The sequence below is a fragment of the Zonotrichia leucophrys genome, chromosome 1, assembly GCF_028769735.1.
Source record: "Zonotrichia leucophrys gambelii isolate GWCS_2022_RI chromosome 1, RI_Zleu_2.0, whole genome shotgun sequence".
Taxonomy (NCBI): Eukaryota; Metazoa; Chordata; class Aves; order Passeriformes; family Passerellidae; genus Zonotrichia; species Zonotrichia leucophrys.
Window position 1 is genome coordinate 38,989,912 of NC_088169.1, and position 20,516 is coordinate 39,010,427.

The 20,516-nt window shown below is 36.3% G+C and overlaps 1 protein-coding gene across 5 annotated transcripts in view; it reads left to right on the top strand.

Moving 5' to 3' along the window:
* Window positions 1-20,494, top strand: part of FGF14 (fibroblast growth factor 14) — a 378,427-nt gene extending 357,933 nt beyond the window's left edge. For all 5 annotated transcript variants that reach the window (XM_064712068.1, XM_064712086.1, XM_064712077.1 and 2 more), the window contains 2 exons: window positions 11,064-11,262; window positions 13,709-20,494. In XM_064712068.1, coding sequence (XP_064568138.1) covers window positions 11,064-11,262; window positions 13,709-13,845 — 336 coding nt within the window. In that variant the 3' untranslated portion in view covers window positions 13,846-20,494. The remainder of the gene's footprint in view (window positions 1-11,063; window positions 11,263-13,708) is intronic.
* The last annotated feature ends 22 nt before the right edge of the window (window positions 20,495-20,516 follow it).

Below are 20,516 nucleotides of genomic sequence, written 5' to 3' on the forward strand. Positions count from 1 at the left end.
TAGAAATATCCTATAATAGACAGTGAGTTGCATAGTGGCTTGATACAACTGATTTTTTACGAAACTATCAGATTTTTAGCACCTCGAGTAAGTAGTGGCATTGATTATAACACAGTCATCAGCAGCTCCGGACAAAAAACATGCTTTTTTTCTTGTCATGAAAACTACTTGATAGAACTACTTCAATTTTTTTTTTTTTTTTTTTTTTTTTGGTTCTGCAATGTATATTGTAACACTGAGGCAAATTAAAATCCATAACCCTTTGCTACCACTCTGATTTTTGTACCTTTACGGGTTTTTCCAGGCATCTGTATTCATCTTGTACATAATCAACCCCTAAAAGTTTGCTGCTGAAAGAGGAATTTTATCTGAATATCAGGATGTAGATATAACCACCTTGGAGTTACCCATGCATAACAAAAACCAGCATCACTGCTGAGTGTGTTAGGAGTTGCATGTAATCATCTCCTTTCTAATGAGATACATTACATTTCTGGGGTTTTAGCATATAAACATTTACCCAAAAGTGTCTGACTTGTTACTTTTCAAATTTTCCAACTGGCTAATGGTGTGATGCCATTCCACAAAAATACTTTTTAGTCGCTTACATTTTATATCCCATTAATTGCTTAGTTAAAACAGGAGACATAATGGAATTTCTTTTTTACTGATTGAAGATACAGTTTTTGAATGTTTGGGTGTGAGCCTCTCTACTTCAAGTTTCTTCTGATAATGGATACTTGAAGTAACAATTATGTAGATGAGTGAAAGTTAAACAGTAATAGAAATATGTTTTAGATCTCTAGATGAACTGAAATATTTTAAGTGAATACTGCTTTTTGCATTTTATGTATACATAAATATATATATAAATATTTCCTATACTAGAAAGACTTTTACGATTTTTGTTTATATTTATTAATTTCAGGACAGGCAAGTTTGCTCTTGCATTATATTTCCTGGACAGATATTTCATGGCAGGCAGCAGTTTGTTGGGTGCCCCATCCTATGGGCACTGACTTTTTATTTTTAAGTGAAACAGTGCTGTAGGCATCTATCTCTATGAAAGAATGAAAATGCATAAATCAGGAAACGGTACAGAATATTTAAGAGCTTGTCAACCTGTCAGGTTTTGGTTGTCTTTCTGGTTTGATGTCCATCATTTTCTATCCTCTCATTGGAGAAGGAGAGAATGGAAAAGAACAGAGAATGGATTTACAGCCCTTTGTCTTCATATGTGAAAGCTGCTTTGGAAGGAAATGGGGAAAGCCTGTTGAATATTTGGTTGTGCTTTCAAAGAAGAAGAACAAAGATGGGTAAAACGATGCACAGTGAAAGAAGGAAGAGATTGGCGGATTGTCCTAAAACACATATTTGCAGCGTAACAAGAGTTAAGTAACAGAGTTAAAGTTTCTTGTTAAAGTTGTCCCTGTTCCCTGTGCTTCCCAGTGTTTAGTGATCAACTGCAGCTCATACTGAGTTGTGAGATTAAGAGAAGACTTAGCTACTGCGTTTTCTCAGAGATGGAATCACATCCATTACACAATAGCTTTGCCTTACAAAAGTCTCCTCAGACTCAGGTTCCTTTGAATTTGCCTTTCATATTATTCTTATGAACACTGAGTGTAAAATAGCAAAAGAATGAGAAAGAGACATTAGCAAGAATGCCATATAATAATCATATAACTATAATTTCATAAAACCTACCCTCCTGGCTTTTATTTATTCCAGCCCCTGTCTTTTTTATAATACTTGATTTTTAGATAGTGTAATTCATACACTGACAGGTCGTAAAGAAAGGCTGCAAGCAGAAAAACAGGCTCACAACTGTACAGAAAAAATAAATAGAAAAGAGTACACTAAAGTAGGCCACTTCATTTAGCTTGAGTGTTCTTGCAACTTTTTCTAGCTTCTCAGCTTGTAAATTACACCCATTTTGAACTTTCATAAGTTCACACATCTTTTGGAAGGAACATGTAGAACTGAAAGAGCCTAAATTATACCTTGAAAAATACCTCTAAATTTGCACCTATTTATGTTTACTTTTGCATTTGTACATAGTTATGGACATGTATACTATCATACAGAGACAAGTCTACAAAAAAACTGTATATATGAAAATATACCATCCCATCTGATGTTGCATAATAGTGGCAGAAACTCTAATATTTTTTTATCCAATATTTCAATGTATTAGAGAGGAGTAGAAATTTCCTTGTGGTAAATAACTAGAAAACATCATCCTCCTTTGTTCTTTTTGGCCATTTCAATAGCTATTTTTGAGTTTTTCTTTATACCTTGTTTTATGTGAGACATTTACATTGCAGAAGATTGTCTACAGTAATGACTGCAAGTGTCTGGATAAACTTGTGTCAAAAAATTCCACTGTCACTGGGAAAGGTTTGGTCTATGACTGAGTGTCTCTGCTTTTCTCCTGCATTATTCATCCAGGGACAGGATGGTGAATTAATGGGCAACTGGAGGAGAATTTCTTCCCAAGCCCATCATGGTTTGTTTCAACAGCTATGTTGTTAAATCCTCCTTTCAGTCTCTTAATTTAGCGCCATCGCATTTTTCCCTTGGCATTGACCTTTTCTAGATGAGAGCCTGGTGCTGCCAGCAAGCTGATGAATTATGGCTGTTCTGAGTTGAAGTGACCATCAAATATAGGCTGGTTTACTCATCTTCTTCTCCAAAACCCCCCATGACAGTATTGGAAGGAAATATTTCTTACAATACAAGTAATTTCTCTTAGTCATGCCTTGGGGCATCCGCCTTTCTTATTGATACTGGGTTCCTTTAATCACAGATGCTGTACAGGAGATAAAAGATGTCTCTCTGTGTTGATACAGCAAGGAGTTATTGTTGGTGTTTAAGCTGAAGCCTTAAAGCAATTTTTACTGCATATTTGATTCTTAAGGGAAGGTAGATGCTGAGGATTAGGTGGGGAAGAGATTATGCTCCAGGAGAACAAATATCCCATTTCAGTGATACAAGGATTCTGGCTGAGATTCCTTTAAAGCCAAAGATGTACCCAAGCAAAAAATTACACATTTCTGTGAAAGTTCAGAGTTGAAATGAAACAGAAAATAACTTCTCTCTCCTTCATGTGTCTGTGGGGATACTTGACCATAGGCTATAAGATGTGATGGCTCTTGGTGGGCTGCAGACCATTCCCAGACCAAACCCATAGGTACAAATTTGGCTTCTCAATAATATTTCTAAAAATAAATTTTTCTTCTTTTATTCAGGGGAAGCAGCACTTTTTTAGTGGTTCTACTCTTGAGCATTTAGTGACGCATTTTAGTTTTGAAGTCAGTGTCATGAAGACAGTTTTGAAAATTAGTAACCTTTTCCAGGCTGCTGCCTCAATTTTTCTCTTGTGTTTAAACAACCTCTACTCACTCATTCCCAGTGTGATGGTTATGTTTCTGATCTTCATGATGAGCTGCATTTCACAAACATTAAGTCATTTTTTGAGTCAAATTGTCCAACTTTAAATAACATTTATCGGAAATGCTCATATGAAAGAAATTTGTTCTATCTCAGCTGTGTCCCACTGAGTTGATGGCTATGAATTGTAGATAGTGGTCAAAATAAAATTAATACCAGAGCACTGCTTGTAACATAATAGTAGCTTTTATGTAAGAGGAAGAGAGAAATATATGACTTCTCCTGTCTAGTAGACATAAGTAGTAATTTGATATCATTCATGCAGTTATTATTTAAAATATTCTTTTTTCTGACATCATTGTTTCATCTTTTCAAATTTTAAATTTATGAAAGAGCATGTGCTCTGTGCTCTGCCTTCCATAAAGAATATTATTGTCTTTAATAAATTATAGATCAGTATGGCCATAGCTTCTAGTTGTAAGCAAGGTAACCTATCTGTTGTGAGGTAGGGAAATTTTTGTAAAACAAAATGGTATATTCTGGTTTTGCCTTATCACTCTGTACAACTACCTGAAAGGAGGCTGTAGGCAGGTGAGGGTCATCCTCTTCTCCCAGGCAAACAGACACAGGACAATAGGAAATGGCCTTAAACTGCACAGGGAAGGTTTGACATCAGAAGGAATTTCTTCACTGAGAGGGTGGTTAAGCATTGGAGCAGGCTGCCCAGGGAAGAGGTGGAGCCATCCTCCCTGGAGGTGTTCAGGAAATGACTGGATGTGGCACTTAGTGCTGTGGTTTGGTTGACATGGTGGTGTTCAGTCAAAGGCTGAACTTGATGATCTTGGAGGCCTTTCCCAACTCTAATGATTCCATGATTCCAATCTGCACATTAAGTTAAGCCAGACTTTGATCAGTGCTGAGTGTTGGACTAGATGATCTCAAAAGGTCTCTTGCAACCTTAGCTCTTTTGTAATTCTGTGATCCTCTTAAACACACAGATATCTGTTCAAACTATTTTTGTTAGCTTATCTTTATGTATATTATGTGAATTTTATTCATGACCTCATTTGAGGTGCTTATGAATGTACATGAATAAAAGAATTGCTACATGATCAATAATACCATTCATATCCCTGCTAATTAGAACCCTAGTTAAGTAAGTGCTAATATTTGCAATACTCTTAATTTACATTGACTTTTGCCTAAATTTCATCAAAAGTGTTTTATTTCTGTATAATCAGTTATAGCCACATTTTCAAGTCTTTAAAGAACTTGGAAGTGAGATATAGAAATCATAGCTAAAAGTTTTCTTTTACATGCTGTCATTTTAATGTACTCTCAGTGGTTCTTTAGCCAGAAAGAATCATCCTTGATTTTTACCTGCATGATAGCAAATACTCTTTTTATAACTTTCTTCTTTTTTACAGATCACATTTAGTAATCTTCAGAAATAGAAATAACATTAGCTTAGAAAGAGACAATAATGGCGTTCTATGGCTGTTGTAATTTATTGAGGAAATTTTCTGTCAGAAAATGGTGGAAACTATTTGAAAGGGGCTGTGAGTGTTTGCTGCTTTCATAGGATATCTATAGGATTGTCAGGTTCAGCTATTACTGCCTTTACTTTTGAAGTTAGTAATTGACTGCAAAGCTTGCAGTGGCAGCCTTGTGTTCCTTGGTATCTTACTTGGCCAGTTTGCACATAGAAAATTCTGCCAACTTTGCTTGTTCTTGTTCTGATGTTTAAAAATTATGTTTGTATTAGGGCTTTCTTAGGCCCAGATACACTAAATGTCTTCTCAACCTGCAGGAAATAGAATATAAATTTCTCCTTAATTCATGAAGTATGTAACCATGTGTTGCTGTGTTTTCTGCCGTTTGAAGAGAAGCTCATGCACAAGATGATTTCAAACTGTAGACTCTTAAAACATGTAAGCTTTGAGAAAATTTGATGCTATGGACCAAATATTAAGTGATTTTTTTTGGTTTTTGTTTTCCTATACAAGCACTTGTCAATTAGGTTTACTGTAAGAGGGTAGTCTAACTTACCTATTTCAATGTGCAGCAAGTCAATGGAATATCAATTTAAGTGTATTCCAAGTGTAATGTGCAGGAGAAGTCTCCTGTTCTTACAGGTTTTGCTGCACAAATATGTCAGTGACAAGGCATTTTGCTGTTCCACCCCACTGCAGCTGTTTTCTGGGATCTCATCCTTCCGCACTTTGATCACTGCAGCATCCTCCCCTCCTGCACTGAGGAACACAGTCCTACCCCCACAGTCTCCTCTCAGAACTGTGCCCCAAAGTTCATTTCCCACCTTGATTATTTTAACTTATTTCTGAGTGCATTTTCCTCATTAAGCAGACTGCTTTTCAACCTTAAGACCAGTCTTCATGAGTCATTTCCAACCTTTCTATCCTCTATTAAAATGTCATTTCCTTTTTTTTATTCCTGTGTTGCTATCCTCTAACTCTCAAAACACTTTTGTGCTGACTCTGTGCTGCTTTTCTCTCGCTGCAGAAATTTCCTATAAGCCTCCACAAAGCTCATGTTGCCCTTTCTTCAGTCTGTTCTTAAGAATTCTTTGTCATCATCTCTACAAAAAAAAAAAAAAAAAAAAAAAAAAAAAAAAAAAATTGATAACCACCTCCTACTGTGCTGATACCATTGACTGGATGTGTTGTTTTTTTTGGAGTGTGAGGTGTTTGCATCAGGCAGATTCCACATGGACTGTACCTCAAAAGCTCTGAGGTCCTGTTCCATAAGCTGTACTTTTAGGTGCAAGTAATGAATAGTATCAGGGTTTTTTACAATGCTTGGTTAGCCTGGCTGTCCCTTGCCTGGCAATCTCTTTGAGTTTGTATTGCAATTGTGTTTTCTGCATGGCACCAAGCAGAAACTGCAGCTAGTCCAGCCTACAGCTGTGCTTTTGCTGCCTGGTTGATTAGCAAGTCCTGTTGTGCCCATCTCCAGCGGAGTCTGCTGCTCCTTGTTTGCTGCTGGCTACAATTCAGGAGGATATCTGCAAGCTTTATCACTTCTGTGAGCTGTAACCAATGCCCTTCCTTCATATATTTCAGAATAAAACACAAAACTAAAGAGGCTTAAAGGTTCAGGACTAGAAGGTAGGAAACTTTTGCGGGAGCCCTTATTGTTGGTACAGTTGTCCATTGCAGAGCCGGGTTATTATGCTGTCCCTCGTGGTGTGCAATGAAAGGTTACTCTTTGTTCAGCCCTGACAGTTCATTATTGACTTACTGAACAGAAATATAATTTAAAACTGCAGGTGTCCATTTAATTTGTAAACAATGTCTGGAAGCTATGTGTCTAGTTGGGTTGTCATGCTAGTTTTGCTTTGTAACTCTGTGGTTCACAGCATATTTCTTCTTTCTGAGAACAGGAATAGGAAAATGCTGTGCTTTGTGGGATTTACTTTGAGTGAAAAGTCATGACTAAGAATGGATATGTGTAACTTCTATAAAGCTAACTAGCTTGAACAAACTAAATTGTGAAATAACAACAATGGGAAGTTACACTAGTAATCCATTCAAATATTTTCAGTTACTGAATGGCTTATGGGACAACTAAGTTTGCTGTACTTTGATTTTGAATGATAGCCACTTGCTACAGGGCCCTATTATTGATTGGCATTGAGGCTCAGCTGCATCATGTCAGACCTCAGCTTTTGTTTGACAGGAAGACATTACTTGGTAGGGAATTCATCTCAGTTGTCATCTGAATTACTTTCAACAACCCCTTATATCTTTGTGTTGACACCACAAGTAACTTGAGCTCTTTTCAAAAACTCACAGATTTCAGAAGTGGATAATGGCTCTTTTTATTTTATTTCTTTTGTGTTTTGTCCTTATATGAAAGTAGATTCTGATACCACCACATGATTCCATGAGGCAAAATCCCATCATTTTGAATAGTATAATGCTAAGATTTGGCAGTGCTGGTGGGGGTCCCAAAACTAAGAACTCTGCAATGACAGAACTTTTGATTCCACAAGTTTGAGCTCACAATCTTTAATTAGCAATTAATGCTACTGCAACTAGAATTAAAATATCTCCAAATAGGACTCACATCAAGCAAAAATTTGATGAGATTCTAGAAAAATATCCAAGTGAAAATTCTTCTCAGCAAAGTGTAATTTAACACGTCCTTTACTTCTCTGGGACCCAGGAAGTTGTATCAGATTGCACTTCTCAGCCAAAACCCATTCCTGGGGTTTTGAAAATTGGCATCTGGGGTACACTTTATTTCTCAAATGTTGCTTGGACAGGATAAAACCACTTTTTATATAAAACTACAGGTTAAATCTGGGCTCTGACCTTGAAAGAGAAATCCTGAGCACAAATTCTTGTTTGCAAGTCATATCTGTTTTTGCAATTTATTCTTTTACTTCCTTATATAAAAATTCCTGGGATCAAAACCCAAAAAGTCATTCTTGCAGGGAAGATCTAAATTATTCATGTCAACCAGATGCAGATTTGGATTGCTTCAGGTTGGATACAGATAGGGAGGTAGCCTAGGGGAGTGTCCTCACCACTCAGTTTCCCTTATAAAACACCCTGTACTGCCTCTACCCCAGCAATAGGTTTAAATAAAGTCACCCATGGATTATTTTTTTAAAGTCAGTGCTGTTAGCACATTAGTAATTTTCTGGAAGTTCTCACTGGGTTAAGTCTAAGATATGCAGATCTAGATTTGACCTAGGTACATGCAAAACCAGCACCTTAGGTGTTATGGCTACTTTACTGTAGAAAATACAGAAGCAATTTTCAGCCAGCTGAGACAGTGTCTGAGGCAAGACTTTAGGCATCACTCCTAACTTAGAAATATTCAATTTCACCTAAGCCCCAGGGAAGGGGCCGTTTCAGAAGTCTTCTGATTAACTCTTTCCTTAGAGGAACTGGTGTCTGCAGTTCAGTATAGTAATTGTCAGGTGCCTAATTTTCATTAATGAATAGTCCTCACATTGCTGGAACTATTAGTCTGTTTTAAAGTAACAGATATTTAAGGGGCTTTTTGACTTTAATCCAGGCAGAATAGTCTCCTAATATACTGGATGAATGCAAACTCTGCCCAAAGCTGTTGTCCTACCGAAGTATCTGGAGTAGGATAGCTGCAGTAGTTTTAGGCAGAATACAGTATTTGGGTTTGACTCTTCCTTGTACCAAAAAAAAAAAATAAATCAGAGTATCATTATGTTTTTTATAACTACATAGTAGTAATGATGCCAGTTTGTCCAGTATATTAGTCTACAACCAGGAGTAGCTAAGTAATTGCATTGCCATAAACTATATTTTTGTGGCTTTTTTCTTGGTAAAGTAAATCCCTACCACTTCATATACTGTGCACTGTCAGAAACACTACTGCAATGCCAAAGAAATGAGAGAGGAAAGAGACTGGTTTGATTCAGAGAAGGGATATGAATTGAAGGAACCTTGTTTGAGTATCAATAATGGATATTGTTAGGGAAAACATACAAATAGTGTTTAGAGGCAGCCAAGCAGCTCTAGTAGGGAGGAACATAGAATGACAAACAGCTTTTGTTTATAACACAAAAAATGTGAGTACTGGCTAAGAAGTAGTGTTTATGGTAATTGAGCTTTACAAGGAAGTAAAACTTCATGGGGAACACAGGGGGTAGCATTTTCAGTGAAGTAGGCAATAAGGAGAGCTGTGTAGGCATTTCCTGATTAGCATCTGCTGTTTCAACAGCCAAGGAACATGACTCGCATGTAAATGCTTGTGCTAGGCTTTAACAGGCATTCCCTCTAGCATGCCTCCCTGCCTTCTGGTTTTATTTTGAGTCTCCTTGAGCCCTACTGTGACTTGAAATCAGTGGAGGAGAAAGGAGAGTAACACAAACAACAGATGTCTTAAAGTTTTGAACAGAGAGAGAAAAAGCCCCATGGCAAAGGAGACTGTGCAGTTAAGGTGTTTCCCTGTCATCAGTATTCAGTGCCTCTAGTAAAGTCTCTATTTTCATTTTTGCATGTGTATACATACATATCCCTGTATATGCAGTTGGTATGCAGTTGTACACATGGGGGGTAAAGATGTGATAGTGCAAAAGGATGCCACTGCACAATTCAGATTTGTTTTTGCATCCTGTAAGAGTCTGACCTGTAGACATTAAGTGTACTGTCTGACACGGCCAAAGCAACCTATTTTAGGGCTGGCTCACAAATTATTTCCAAGCTGCTCTCTGCTTTTAGTTTCTTGCTGCATAAAATACATTATTTTTTTTTTAATCTGAAGCTCAAAGATTGGGACTGCTAATAGTATGCCTGGTTTTCATCAAGACAGCTTTGCTTACAGGTGGTAACTTAAGCCATGGCAGTACAAATACCATGTACCCCATCACATTAGGAGAATTAGATTGTGTACCTTTTGACATTCAGTGCACGTTCAGAAAAGTCTTTAATCTGTGCTTTTTGGTATGGGGAACTGTGTCTTTAAGGACTTTGATTTCCAGAAAGTAAATCTGTGGCAGAAACAGCTGTGAAATTCTTACAATATATAGGCAGCTGGGGATGGCATAGAGACCCTGAAAATACATTGCCTGCTGGGTGTTAACTCAGTACTGCATGGGGCCAGGAACAAAAAGAAATGGAAAAAGTACTGTGAATGGAGAAGTGAAAAGATGTGAAGTTTCCAGATTTTTTTTTTTTTTTGCTTTTTGGGAAAGATAACTAAAAGAAATATAAAGAGTATTCAGAGCTGAGAACTTTGAGCTCTGAAATCTTAGCAAGCTACTTCCCCCTTTCCCACATCTACCTCCTCCTTTTATGTGTTATTTCTTCTACAGGCTTCAGCAGATGGGTCCACAGACGGAAAATCACATTCACATGGAATCCTATTTTCTTGTGATATTTTAAATGTGTATTTATTTGCTTGTTAACTTGCTGAGTTTTTTCTAAGAATTTTGGTAACCTCTATCTCAATGGATATTCATACTGTTTATTTTGTTAGTTACTTCTGTTATTAATATATATTTTTTAATTATTTGGCTACTGGACTACAGATGTTTATGCTTAGATTAACCTATAAAGAGTTTAGGATAATTGCTCTTACTGAATGTGACTTCTGAAAAAAAATTCCAGTTTTGGAATGTTTGCTGAGGATGCCAGTAGGAATTACTATTCTTTGTCCAGAAATTTGTATATCAGAATAGTATTTCCCTGTGGTGGTATTTTCCTGGACTACAGGGAATGCTGAATGTTGGTAGCAGCACCTTAAGCATCAAACATTAGTTGCTGTAAACAAGAGGGAGCCTGTTGCATTCAGTTAAAACAGAACAACTGTTATCTCATTAATACTATTTTTGCATAGACTTTTTTAATCTTCATAAGTCCATCCTGTCAGAGAAGGAAGCATAATAACAATAATTATGCCTGTATTTTAAATAGTGCTTTTATGCCTCTGTGGATTTCTTTCTACTTTAAAAATATACTATCTCTGTAGCACAGATGGGTAAACTGAGGCATGCATGGGAAGTGAAATAAGTTCACTGGAGGTCTTCCAAACAAAGACAGAACTCCTGATCTTAAAGCAGAACCTTATCTTAAATAATATGTAAAACTTTTCACAAGGCATTTGTAACAAAACAAATCCTGCACTTTAGAGATACCATTTAACATTTGTTTTTCTTCCCACAGGAACTTTTTACACCAGAGTGCAAATTCAAGGAGTCCGTTTTTGAAAATTATTATGTAATCTACTCATCCATGCTCTACAGACAACAGGAGTCCGGAAGGGCCTGGTTCTTGGGGCTGAACAAAGAAGGGCAGGTCATGAAAGGAAACAGAGTGAAGAAAACAAAACCAGCAGCTCATTTTCTACCCAAGCCATTGGAAGGTGAGGCTCAGTCCGTCTGTGGCAGACACTCCTATACATCTCACAAGAAGAGGGAGTGGTTCCCAAGTTTCATGGAGCAGTTTTGTGCCTCCATGTAGTGATGCCACAAAGGGCATATATAAAAACAATTTTCCATGGACTAAGTGGTCATGCTACAAGAAAAGATTTTTTTTTTTTGTGGAATAGCATTGTGCTGCTTTTAAAATATTACATTGTTAGGGACAAAAACTATTGTGAATCTTGAAGTGAGAAAATAGTCCTTTCATTAGGCAGAATAAGATAATGACTATTGAAGATTGGGAGTTATATAGGGAATGGATGAAATGTCAGCATTTTAAAGTAAAAGCTTTCTAATACAAAACAAAAAGGTCTCTCTATAAAATAAACCATGATGTATTACTATGCCAAGTGTTGTAATGTAAGTTGGCCTTTAAACCAAGATAGGAGCAAATAACAATCAAAGTAATCTTACCCACTAAAATGGTGTCACATTCTCTGAAAAATACATTAATATCTTGAAAGTTTTGTGTTATCCTTTGTATTTATATACAAATACATATGTATGTATTTATATGCTGCCTTTTGCTTCTTGTCCTGATGGCACTACTTATTGTTCTAATTCCTGCACATAGCCTCTGAAAATAGTCATAGTCATTCTGAAAATTATCTCATTTCTTACCATCTGAAAACACATACTTGAGTAATGCTTTGGGTAGCACTCCAGTTTCTTCTGATATTTAAGTTAAAATTTTTGATTGAAGGATCAGTTTGTCAAGTACTTTAGTTTCATCATAAGGAAATAATCAGAATAAACTTATGTTTATTTGAAGACAGCCTTTGTGCTTTCCCTGTCTTGTGAAAGTTTACAGTTGTTTCGTAAGCTCTCAACAATACTAATAATATCTTGATCTTTTTATATAAAGACTTATAGGGAGGGAATACCAGTGCATTTTTTAAAGCATTGCAAATTTGTATGTACTAGGAAAGAAGTTACTTTTTAAAAATAATTTTTGGATTATCAGACTTCATCAAAATAGCTTAGACAATGCTTAGAAATAAATTGATTTATATTGCCTATGAGAATCATCAAATATGACAGCTCTGCTATATAATTCCTTACTTTATAGTTCCATTTCATGTTGTTCAATGTGATAATTTTGTAGGTCACAGTGTTATTTCACTAAGCTCTTTTAATTAATCAGCTAAGTGCCCTAAACACATTTATGGGCCACTCTGAAGATATAGATCATAACCAGCCTTATGTACTCCAGAGAAGACATTTAATTTCCGTCTTTAAGAAGCTATAAAAGGATTAAGATTATGTCACTGGAAATGTTAGAACAAGTATTTGATTAGTTAATGATGCTATGGGGCCCTTTACATTTATTATGAAACTTCACACTATTGAAGATCAAGGTCAGTACTTTGATGCTCCAGCCTCCTACTCTAATTAGCCAAGGGATGAAGGAATTGTGCTCTCTGTGGTAGCACACCCCCAGTCTGGAAATCAGTGTGATGATTAATTCCTTTGACTGCTGTGACACCTCTTTTAACATTGCTCTGATATAAATAAATGCAACTGGAGTTAGGTATAAGTGGAATTATTACCTGATGGAGTGACATGGAAAATGAAATTGAATTATCCAAGAGCATTAATCATTAAGGCAGCTTAATGCTTGAACTGTGTAATTGAATACATGTATTTCCCTCAAAGGATTTGAAGGGGTGAGATAGGGACTGAAGCCAAGGGAAAAACTTCTAATTCCTCTAAGAATTAATAGTTTAATTTGGAGTTTACTGCACTTCTACATTCAGTGAAGATCAGTGGCTACTGCATGTGTTTTTGGAAATGAGGTAGGAAAACCCCCAAACAACTTTTGCACTCTCCACTCAGGGCACACCTGAAGAAAAGACCATGGCCCAATTCCTAAGATTTGGAAGACTGATGTACATGCAACTTTGCAGAACTGGACCCTAGCCTAGTCCAGCAATCTATGACTAAGAAAGAACACTTAAGTCTAGACAACTGTATTGTATAATCCCATTTTTTAATTACAATGTCTTAACACATTTTACTTCTAAAAGTTTGCATGTTTATTTAATGTTTATTTAAGGGTTGTATATACATACACATGGGTATACAGATGTACAATTTTGTGTGCCTTATGCAAAGAAAGAACACTAGTTTTTCCTTTCCAAGAAGATATAGTGTCCATTAAACAAGGAAGAATGCAGTTTCCTACTGAATTTTTAAGTCAGAGGCAGAAGAAGTGTGAGAACTTTGGAGGGTCAAGCAATTCTATCAGTGGTAATAAACAAGCACCTGTCAAAATAAACGGTTTTCCTGGTATGCAAGAGGAACATAGAAAATTAATCTCTTTGAGATGAACTGTCATATGTGATAAATTGTTTAAAATGTTTCTCCCTTTCTCTTCCTTCCCCTCAGTTGCCATGTACCGAGAACCATCTTTGCATGATATTGGAGAAACAGTGCCAAAGGCTGGGGTAACTCCAAGTAAAAGCACAAGTGCATCTGCAATAATGAATGGAGGCAAACCAGTGAACAAGAGCAAGACGACATAGCCAGATCCTCACAGGTGTTGTGACTTTACTGAGTCCCAAGTACAGTTGAGTGATTTATCCTTGCCAGACTTCCCCTCGGCAGTGTCTGTGGATCAGCTTGTGGCAGGTCACCAGCTTGCCCGTTCCTGTTTCTGAACTGAGTTGTTGCAAGAGGATAAATCTCAACATGTAGCTCCACCACAACGAGAAGACACCTGGATGAACCAGCTAAACTCAGACCATGGAATGCCCTACCAGATATTGGAATGCCTTTTTAATATCTTTTCTGTGACTGTGACACTTCATGTGAATGACATACTTCACAAGTACACTTGATACCTTGCCTGCTGACAATTGCCCATAATCCCTTTTTGAGTCCAGTTTCAGCAAAATCCATGTGTTTAAGTTCTATTTTGTAGCACACAAATAATCAAGTAATTTCTAGTTAGATGCTGTAAACCTGTGCTATTATGGATTTCTCTTCTTCCCTTTTTTATAAGGCTGCTCGCTCCACTGTTTGTGACCTTTTGCAGGGATTGTGTTTCTCTATAACTTAAGTGTTGCCGGTGGCTTAGTTTTGAAAGCAATCAGGGAATCAGGAAGCCTTCAAAAATCTATTATTAAAAATTATATCTATAAAGAATAGGATCATTGTCTCTGGCTTAAAATATTGATTAAATGTGAATACTCTTTAGTAACAGATACTGTGCTTCTGAGGTTGGCATTAAAGTGGAGGGAAGAGTGTCAAACACAACCAATGGGGAGTTTTCTGAAACGTGTGTTTGGCATCCCTATAGTTTCTTTTTGTGTGTGTGTTTTATACATATCACAGGCTTACTGGTAATGGTAACATTTGCCTTGCCCAGCGAGCAAGACCCACTCATTTTTGGAAAAGTGGGTCCAAAGAATTTTGTAGGCCTTGTAGGCCTGAATTAAGGCTCATTTTTCATCTACTAAATCTTCATTGTTTGAAAAACAACCACCACAAATAAAAGGAAAAAAAGTAAGACTAATCAGAATTGCGCTACCTAAATCCATTTTAAATATAATCCTTTCCTGTTTTTAAGGAACTGAACTTAATGCCATTGTTATTTTTGGCTGAATCCCACACCTACTTAGCAAAGCATGGGCAAGGATGTTGTTGTGTTCTTTTTTGCAGCACCAATGCAAAGGGTAGTTACAAATTATAGTTTAATATTTCTGGTGTTTTAAAAAAAAGACGTTTTAAAACTGGACATATTACAAAACTTTATTTTTATTTTTAGCTAAGCATGCAAAGTCCAGTCCTATGTATTTCACTGATATCCCAGTATGTACCTCCACCCAGCTTCCTAGGATAACATGCCCACCAAATTGCTAGATTGAAGGTGCCTTGCCTTGATCTCTATATACTGTACTTTCTCTTACATGAACCTAGAAGAAATCAAAAACATCATAAAATTGAAGCCTTGGATCATATTACCAGGAACAACATCAACCCTTTGAGTTTGTCACTTGTGAACAATTAAGCCAGTGTTGCGGGGGATGAAGGAGGGCAGGGAAAGATTTAGAGAATGCCACAGAGATGCCACTGAAGTTTTTGTGCACTTGGTCACAGGCTTTCAGAAGTTGAAAATTATAGGCACTTTCTGTACGCTTAAGAAGGAATTTGTTTCTTAGAAATGGCAGCAAAGATCAAACTGTATCAGTCTGGAAAACCGTGTGGCAACACTCTCTTGGCCTCTTGCTGTTACCTTGATATTTTAAGACAAAAAGAGGAAACCATCCGTTCCTTTTTTAGCACTGTATTTCTGACAATTTGTTTTATCACATCTTTGTGCTGAAGTCCCTGACAGAGACTGCTGATTATTTCAAACTCCCTGTCTGCTCAGCTGAACAGTCTGATTCAGTCTGAATGAACTCTTCATACTAGTTTTCAAATGTGTTCTGTTTTTATAAGCAACATTTAGTGCACTCTTCAAGGAGGCTACTGTAAAGCTGCTACATTCTAGATAAACTTTTTCTTTTTTCTGTAGGTCAGACTTCTTTTTGTATGTGTGATGTGAGAACAGCAAGATAATGCTTGATGTTGGGTCTTTCTAGGGAGGGAATGAGTTAAGCATGAAACCCTCTATCCATGTAGAAAAAAAAAAGATGAAATACAAACCTAATCTAAAACTGTGATAAAAATGCAAAGAAACTTTGACTTAAGACTGTGCCCTTCCCTGCTAGCACTAAATCTGTGTGCGCAGGGAAAAACAACACTTTATTAAAAACTTCAGTGTGCCCTTCTCGTCCCATCTGGCCCAGTGGGATTTGTGCACCATCCCTGAGGAAACAAAATCAAACCAAAGCAACTCAGATGGCGAGCTGGGGGCTTGCTCTGCGCTGCAGGAGCCAGGAGAGGCAGCAGCCCTGACGCTGCACTGGCGGCCGGCCCCGCCGTGGCCCCAGGCCTTCCTGCAACAGTGAGAGGAGAACTTCACAATATTTCAAGTAAGATAAAGCAGCTGAAGGCTACATTCTCTCTCACCTGATTCATGAGGAGGGAATACACGAGTTCATGTCCCATTCAGCTGTCTTATACACCCAGTGTAAGAGCCTGAGGAGAGACAGGGCTGGAGACCTGGCTGAGCCATACAAGCAGGATCTGGTTCATTGCCTGATCCTACATAAACAATATTTTCAACATTAACCTTTTGGTCCTGAGTAACTATGATCTGTGAACCAGTTTGGGAGGCTATAATTAAGGGCAGATTTAATTTCTTTAAGCAGTTAGTACATACTGGAAATACAGCATTTTGCCTTTTTCTTTTTTTTTATTATTGTTTTCGGGTTTTGTTTCTGTGGGCTAAATTCATATGAGTGTTTAATCCAATGAATCAATGCCCTGATTTTTTATTTTTCTACAATCTGTTTAAACATAACACAGGTATCTTTGTGCTTTGTTTCCTCCCTTTAAGTTTGTCTTGTCTCATCTGTTGCATGGGAAGAGTATGACAAGGATGAACTAACTGCATGTTGTAGGTTGTGTCTGTCAAAGAACTGTTGGTCAGTGTTACAAATTTACATACATATATGCAAAGAGTTTGTCTGCATTGTACAGTTTGTGTTTATTCTTATTTGTTGTATACACAGATTTAACATGATGAATAAAACATTTATATGAAGGCATACTGGAAACCAACAGAAAAGTTTATGTAAGAAGTAGACTGTGCAAAGCATCACTGCACTGGCCACAGGATGGTGAAATGTCATGTAAATAGGTTGGCAAACTCAGTTCTCCCCCTTTACCATGCCAAAGAAAATTTCAGCTCCTTAATATAATACCTCTCTTGCTGTTCTCCAGGATGAGACTTCACCATTTTCTTCCCTCTAAAATTAATTTTGCTGTTAAGTGAAAGCTGTTTTCAACTGTCTGTTACTACTAAAGTACTGTATAGTAAACCTGATGGAATCAATTTGTATTTACAGATTGGGGTTTTTGTACTTACATGTGCAGCTGTCCGTGAATCTGCAGCGTTCCAGGTCTTTTGCATGCTTGCATTGTATTTTGTTCTTCTGGGTTTTCTCTAATCTCTTAGAGACTGTTCACACTGAAATCTAACCTCATCTTGCCATTTTATATGTTAACACTGCACAGTTGTTTTCTTCTCTTTTTTGATCTGTATTTCAGCTACAGTTCTATTTGGCAAAATCAGTCACACCTGCACAGTTTTAGAGATCCACTTTTGAGGAGATATGAACTACTTCAACAAAGCACCATTTTGCTGTACTTCAAAAATTTTATAAATTCACAAGAATCCTTATGAGGTTGCTCACAAGACAGAGCCTATGGAAGGGTCTCTAGCTCCTTTTAAGTGCTTTGTAGTTCACATAACAGAGCTTTTGCTTCATTTTCTGGGTTTTTTAGCCATTCTCAATTGATTTTTTAATATACTGTCATTTTCATAAATGTTGGTTCTTAATAAACCCCTCCCAGGCCCTCCCCTTCACCAGATATAAAGTAAACCAATTCACTTTGACTATGACATATACCCGAAACAATACTAAGAACCCTGGCTTACATTTATATATATGGGGAAATTTTTGTCTTGGTTTAAAACTAGTTTAAGCAATGAGGTATAAAAGCAGACAGTTTGGTCCATGCAGTAAAAGCATATCATGATGATCCATCTGTTTATTGCTATAAAGAATACATTATTCAGCTACATTCAAATGGGAATGGAAGCAAAATTAGACTACATAAGAAGGTTCTCTTTCTTTTAAATGGCTCTTTAGATAAATTCATATTTCATGCAATGCATTCTAAAATGTTTAATAACAGGGTTTTTTTCTGTGATGACTAATGCAAATGCTATGACTTATTTTTAAAGATGTAATAAATTTTTTGTTCAATTACTTAGTCACAGAAATATTCAACTTAGCTTTCTTCATCCCAGTATACTTTAGCTGTACCATTTAGCTACAAAGTGAGATGTCATTCTGCAAAGAAGCAAGGGCAATATATCAGAAAGTGAGATCAGGTACATGATTAAATGCATCTATGCATTTCTAAGAAAGAATATAGCCAGTGGGGGGAAAAAAAGGATCACAAGCAGGTTAATAAATTATAGAAGCAAATCAATCCACAGGTTTTTATAGGTGATATTACAGATATGTTGTACACAATAGGTGTAATCCTGCAAGTCTATTATAGAAGCACTGGCACACTTCTGGATTGTGTTCTTTCTCACATAAGAAGAAAACAAGGCTATAATGTATTTTTGTTTATAAGGTTTATCAATCTAATCAGTAAAAAGTCCCCATTTATCCAGTTTGGTTTTGCCTTTTGCCACAGGCCTGGAAGCAGGCTTTTACAGTCACTAGCAGTGAAAAATCAAGTAGTAAGTTTCACTTCCTTATGCCTCTTCCTGCATTTACAGTTTATGTATCTGGAATTCCCATCACAGGGAATGACACAAGGGAAAAAGATAAAATTTTATTAATACAGCTATTATACTCAAATATGTGGAATAATAATCTTATTCCTTCTGATTTCATCTTTCTAAAGAGGAAAGGAGCCACAAAAGAGATAAGCTGGGTGTCACATCACCAGTTACCTCCGCATGAAGAGCAGGGGAAATGTTCAAGCAACATGATAGGAAACAAAAGAAAAATTGGAAAAGAATTAATGTGTACATTCCATTTTTAGTAGTCTTAGTTAATACTTTAAGGTTTATAGTAATAGCACCATTTTGTTTGATAATTGCATTTAAAGGAACCACAGAGAGTAGCTGTCTTAGATATTCTGATTTTTTTCCGTATGTAAGTTAAAAATAACTTGGATAACCCTTTTTGAAATGCTATGACTACATAATCCATCCAGTAGTCAAAAAGGTTGGAGCTGATTGGTATAAAAAAAATCAAAGTAAAAATTACTTTATACTCTATAAGTATATAAACTTAAAATTAAAACAAATTACAAAAATGTATCAAATACGACACTGGAACCACCTAAAGAATTGTTCTTTTATATATGAATGAGTACCTGAAATACCACAGCTGATCTACAGTATATGTTTTGATGCCATGAAACAAGTCAAAAGCATCTACTGACACCAGAATAGAGTTTTGATTATGTAGTATTTTCTTAATACAATACTTAACATAAATGGAAGGAAAGCAAGGAGAACTTTGTATCCTTCATTGTTTACACTCTGATTCAGCAGATGAATGTATATGCAAAAACCCAGTGATTATGAGAAGATTCAGGTCAGTGGTATTCACTATTCATAAATATAAATAAAAGCAACAATTTGTGCTCTCCAGACACTAGGGTTGGCAAAATGCATATATGTTAAAACTTAAGAAAATATTCCTGTTGAGCTCCATGGAGTTTTAGGGTTTTAAGTATAAAACATAAATTAAAATTTCAAGCTGAATTTCACTTTGAGGATTCTTTATGTGTTATGAATACAGTTTAGAACTCTGCCTGATACTTTGGTTATCTGGTAAGAGAGTAGCTAGCAGCTTTGGGATGTATGTCTAGTTATTTATCTGCATAGCTTATATATAAGTTGGATGTTTGGTAATGGTACTCCCTGAGAATATGGGCTTCACAAGCTTCATTTTTAGAAAGAAAGAATCCAGGTTAAGAGGGGAAAAATGTGGTTAAAGTTAAAAAGCAAGCTATATGGGATGGGGGAATACTAAAGCAGTTAAATTAATTAATTTGAAATTTTGCATTCTACCCATGTTCTGTACCATTGCATTTTCCTATTTCAAAACTGTTCTTTCTAAAAGAAAAGTTATTTCTAGACTAATAATGGAGTTTTTTTTTTTTTTTTGTTAATACATAGTTCCATTATTTCTGAGTCATGCAGCTCTTCAAAAATCAGGACCTTGGCACCTAAACCACAATGTTAAAGTTTGTTATCTAAAAGAAGTATTTTTGAGCCATTTAATCAATTTATTGCTCAATCATGGTTTCACAAAATGTAAACACTTTTGAAACTAAAATGTATATTTCTTTTTTTTGCTCTAAAGAATTCAAGGGCTGCCAAATCTACATGTACAAAAAATAAGAGACTCATATGTAAATAAGTTAGGGAAGTCCCAATAGTTGTGCATCGTTCATAACTCAATGTGAATTTCACACTGAGCAGCATTTCACCATTGGAAAATAAAAATAAAATTTTTGTTCATACCACTGCTTTGTTTGTATTTACTGT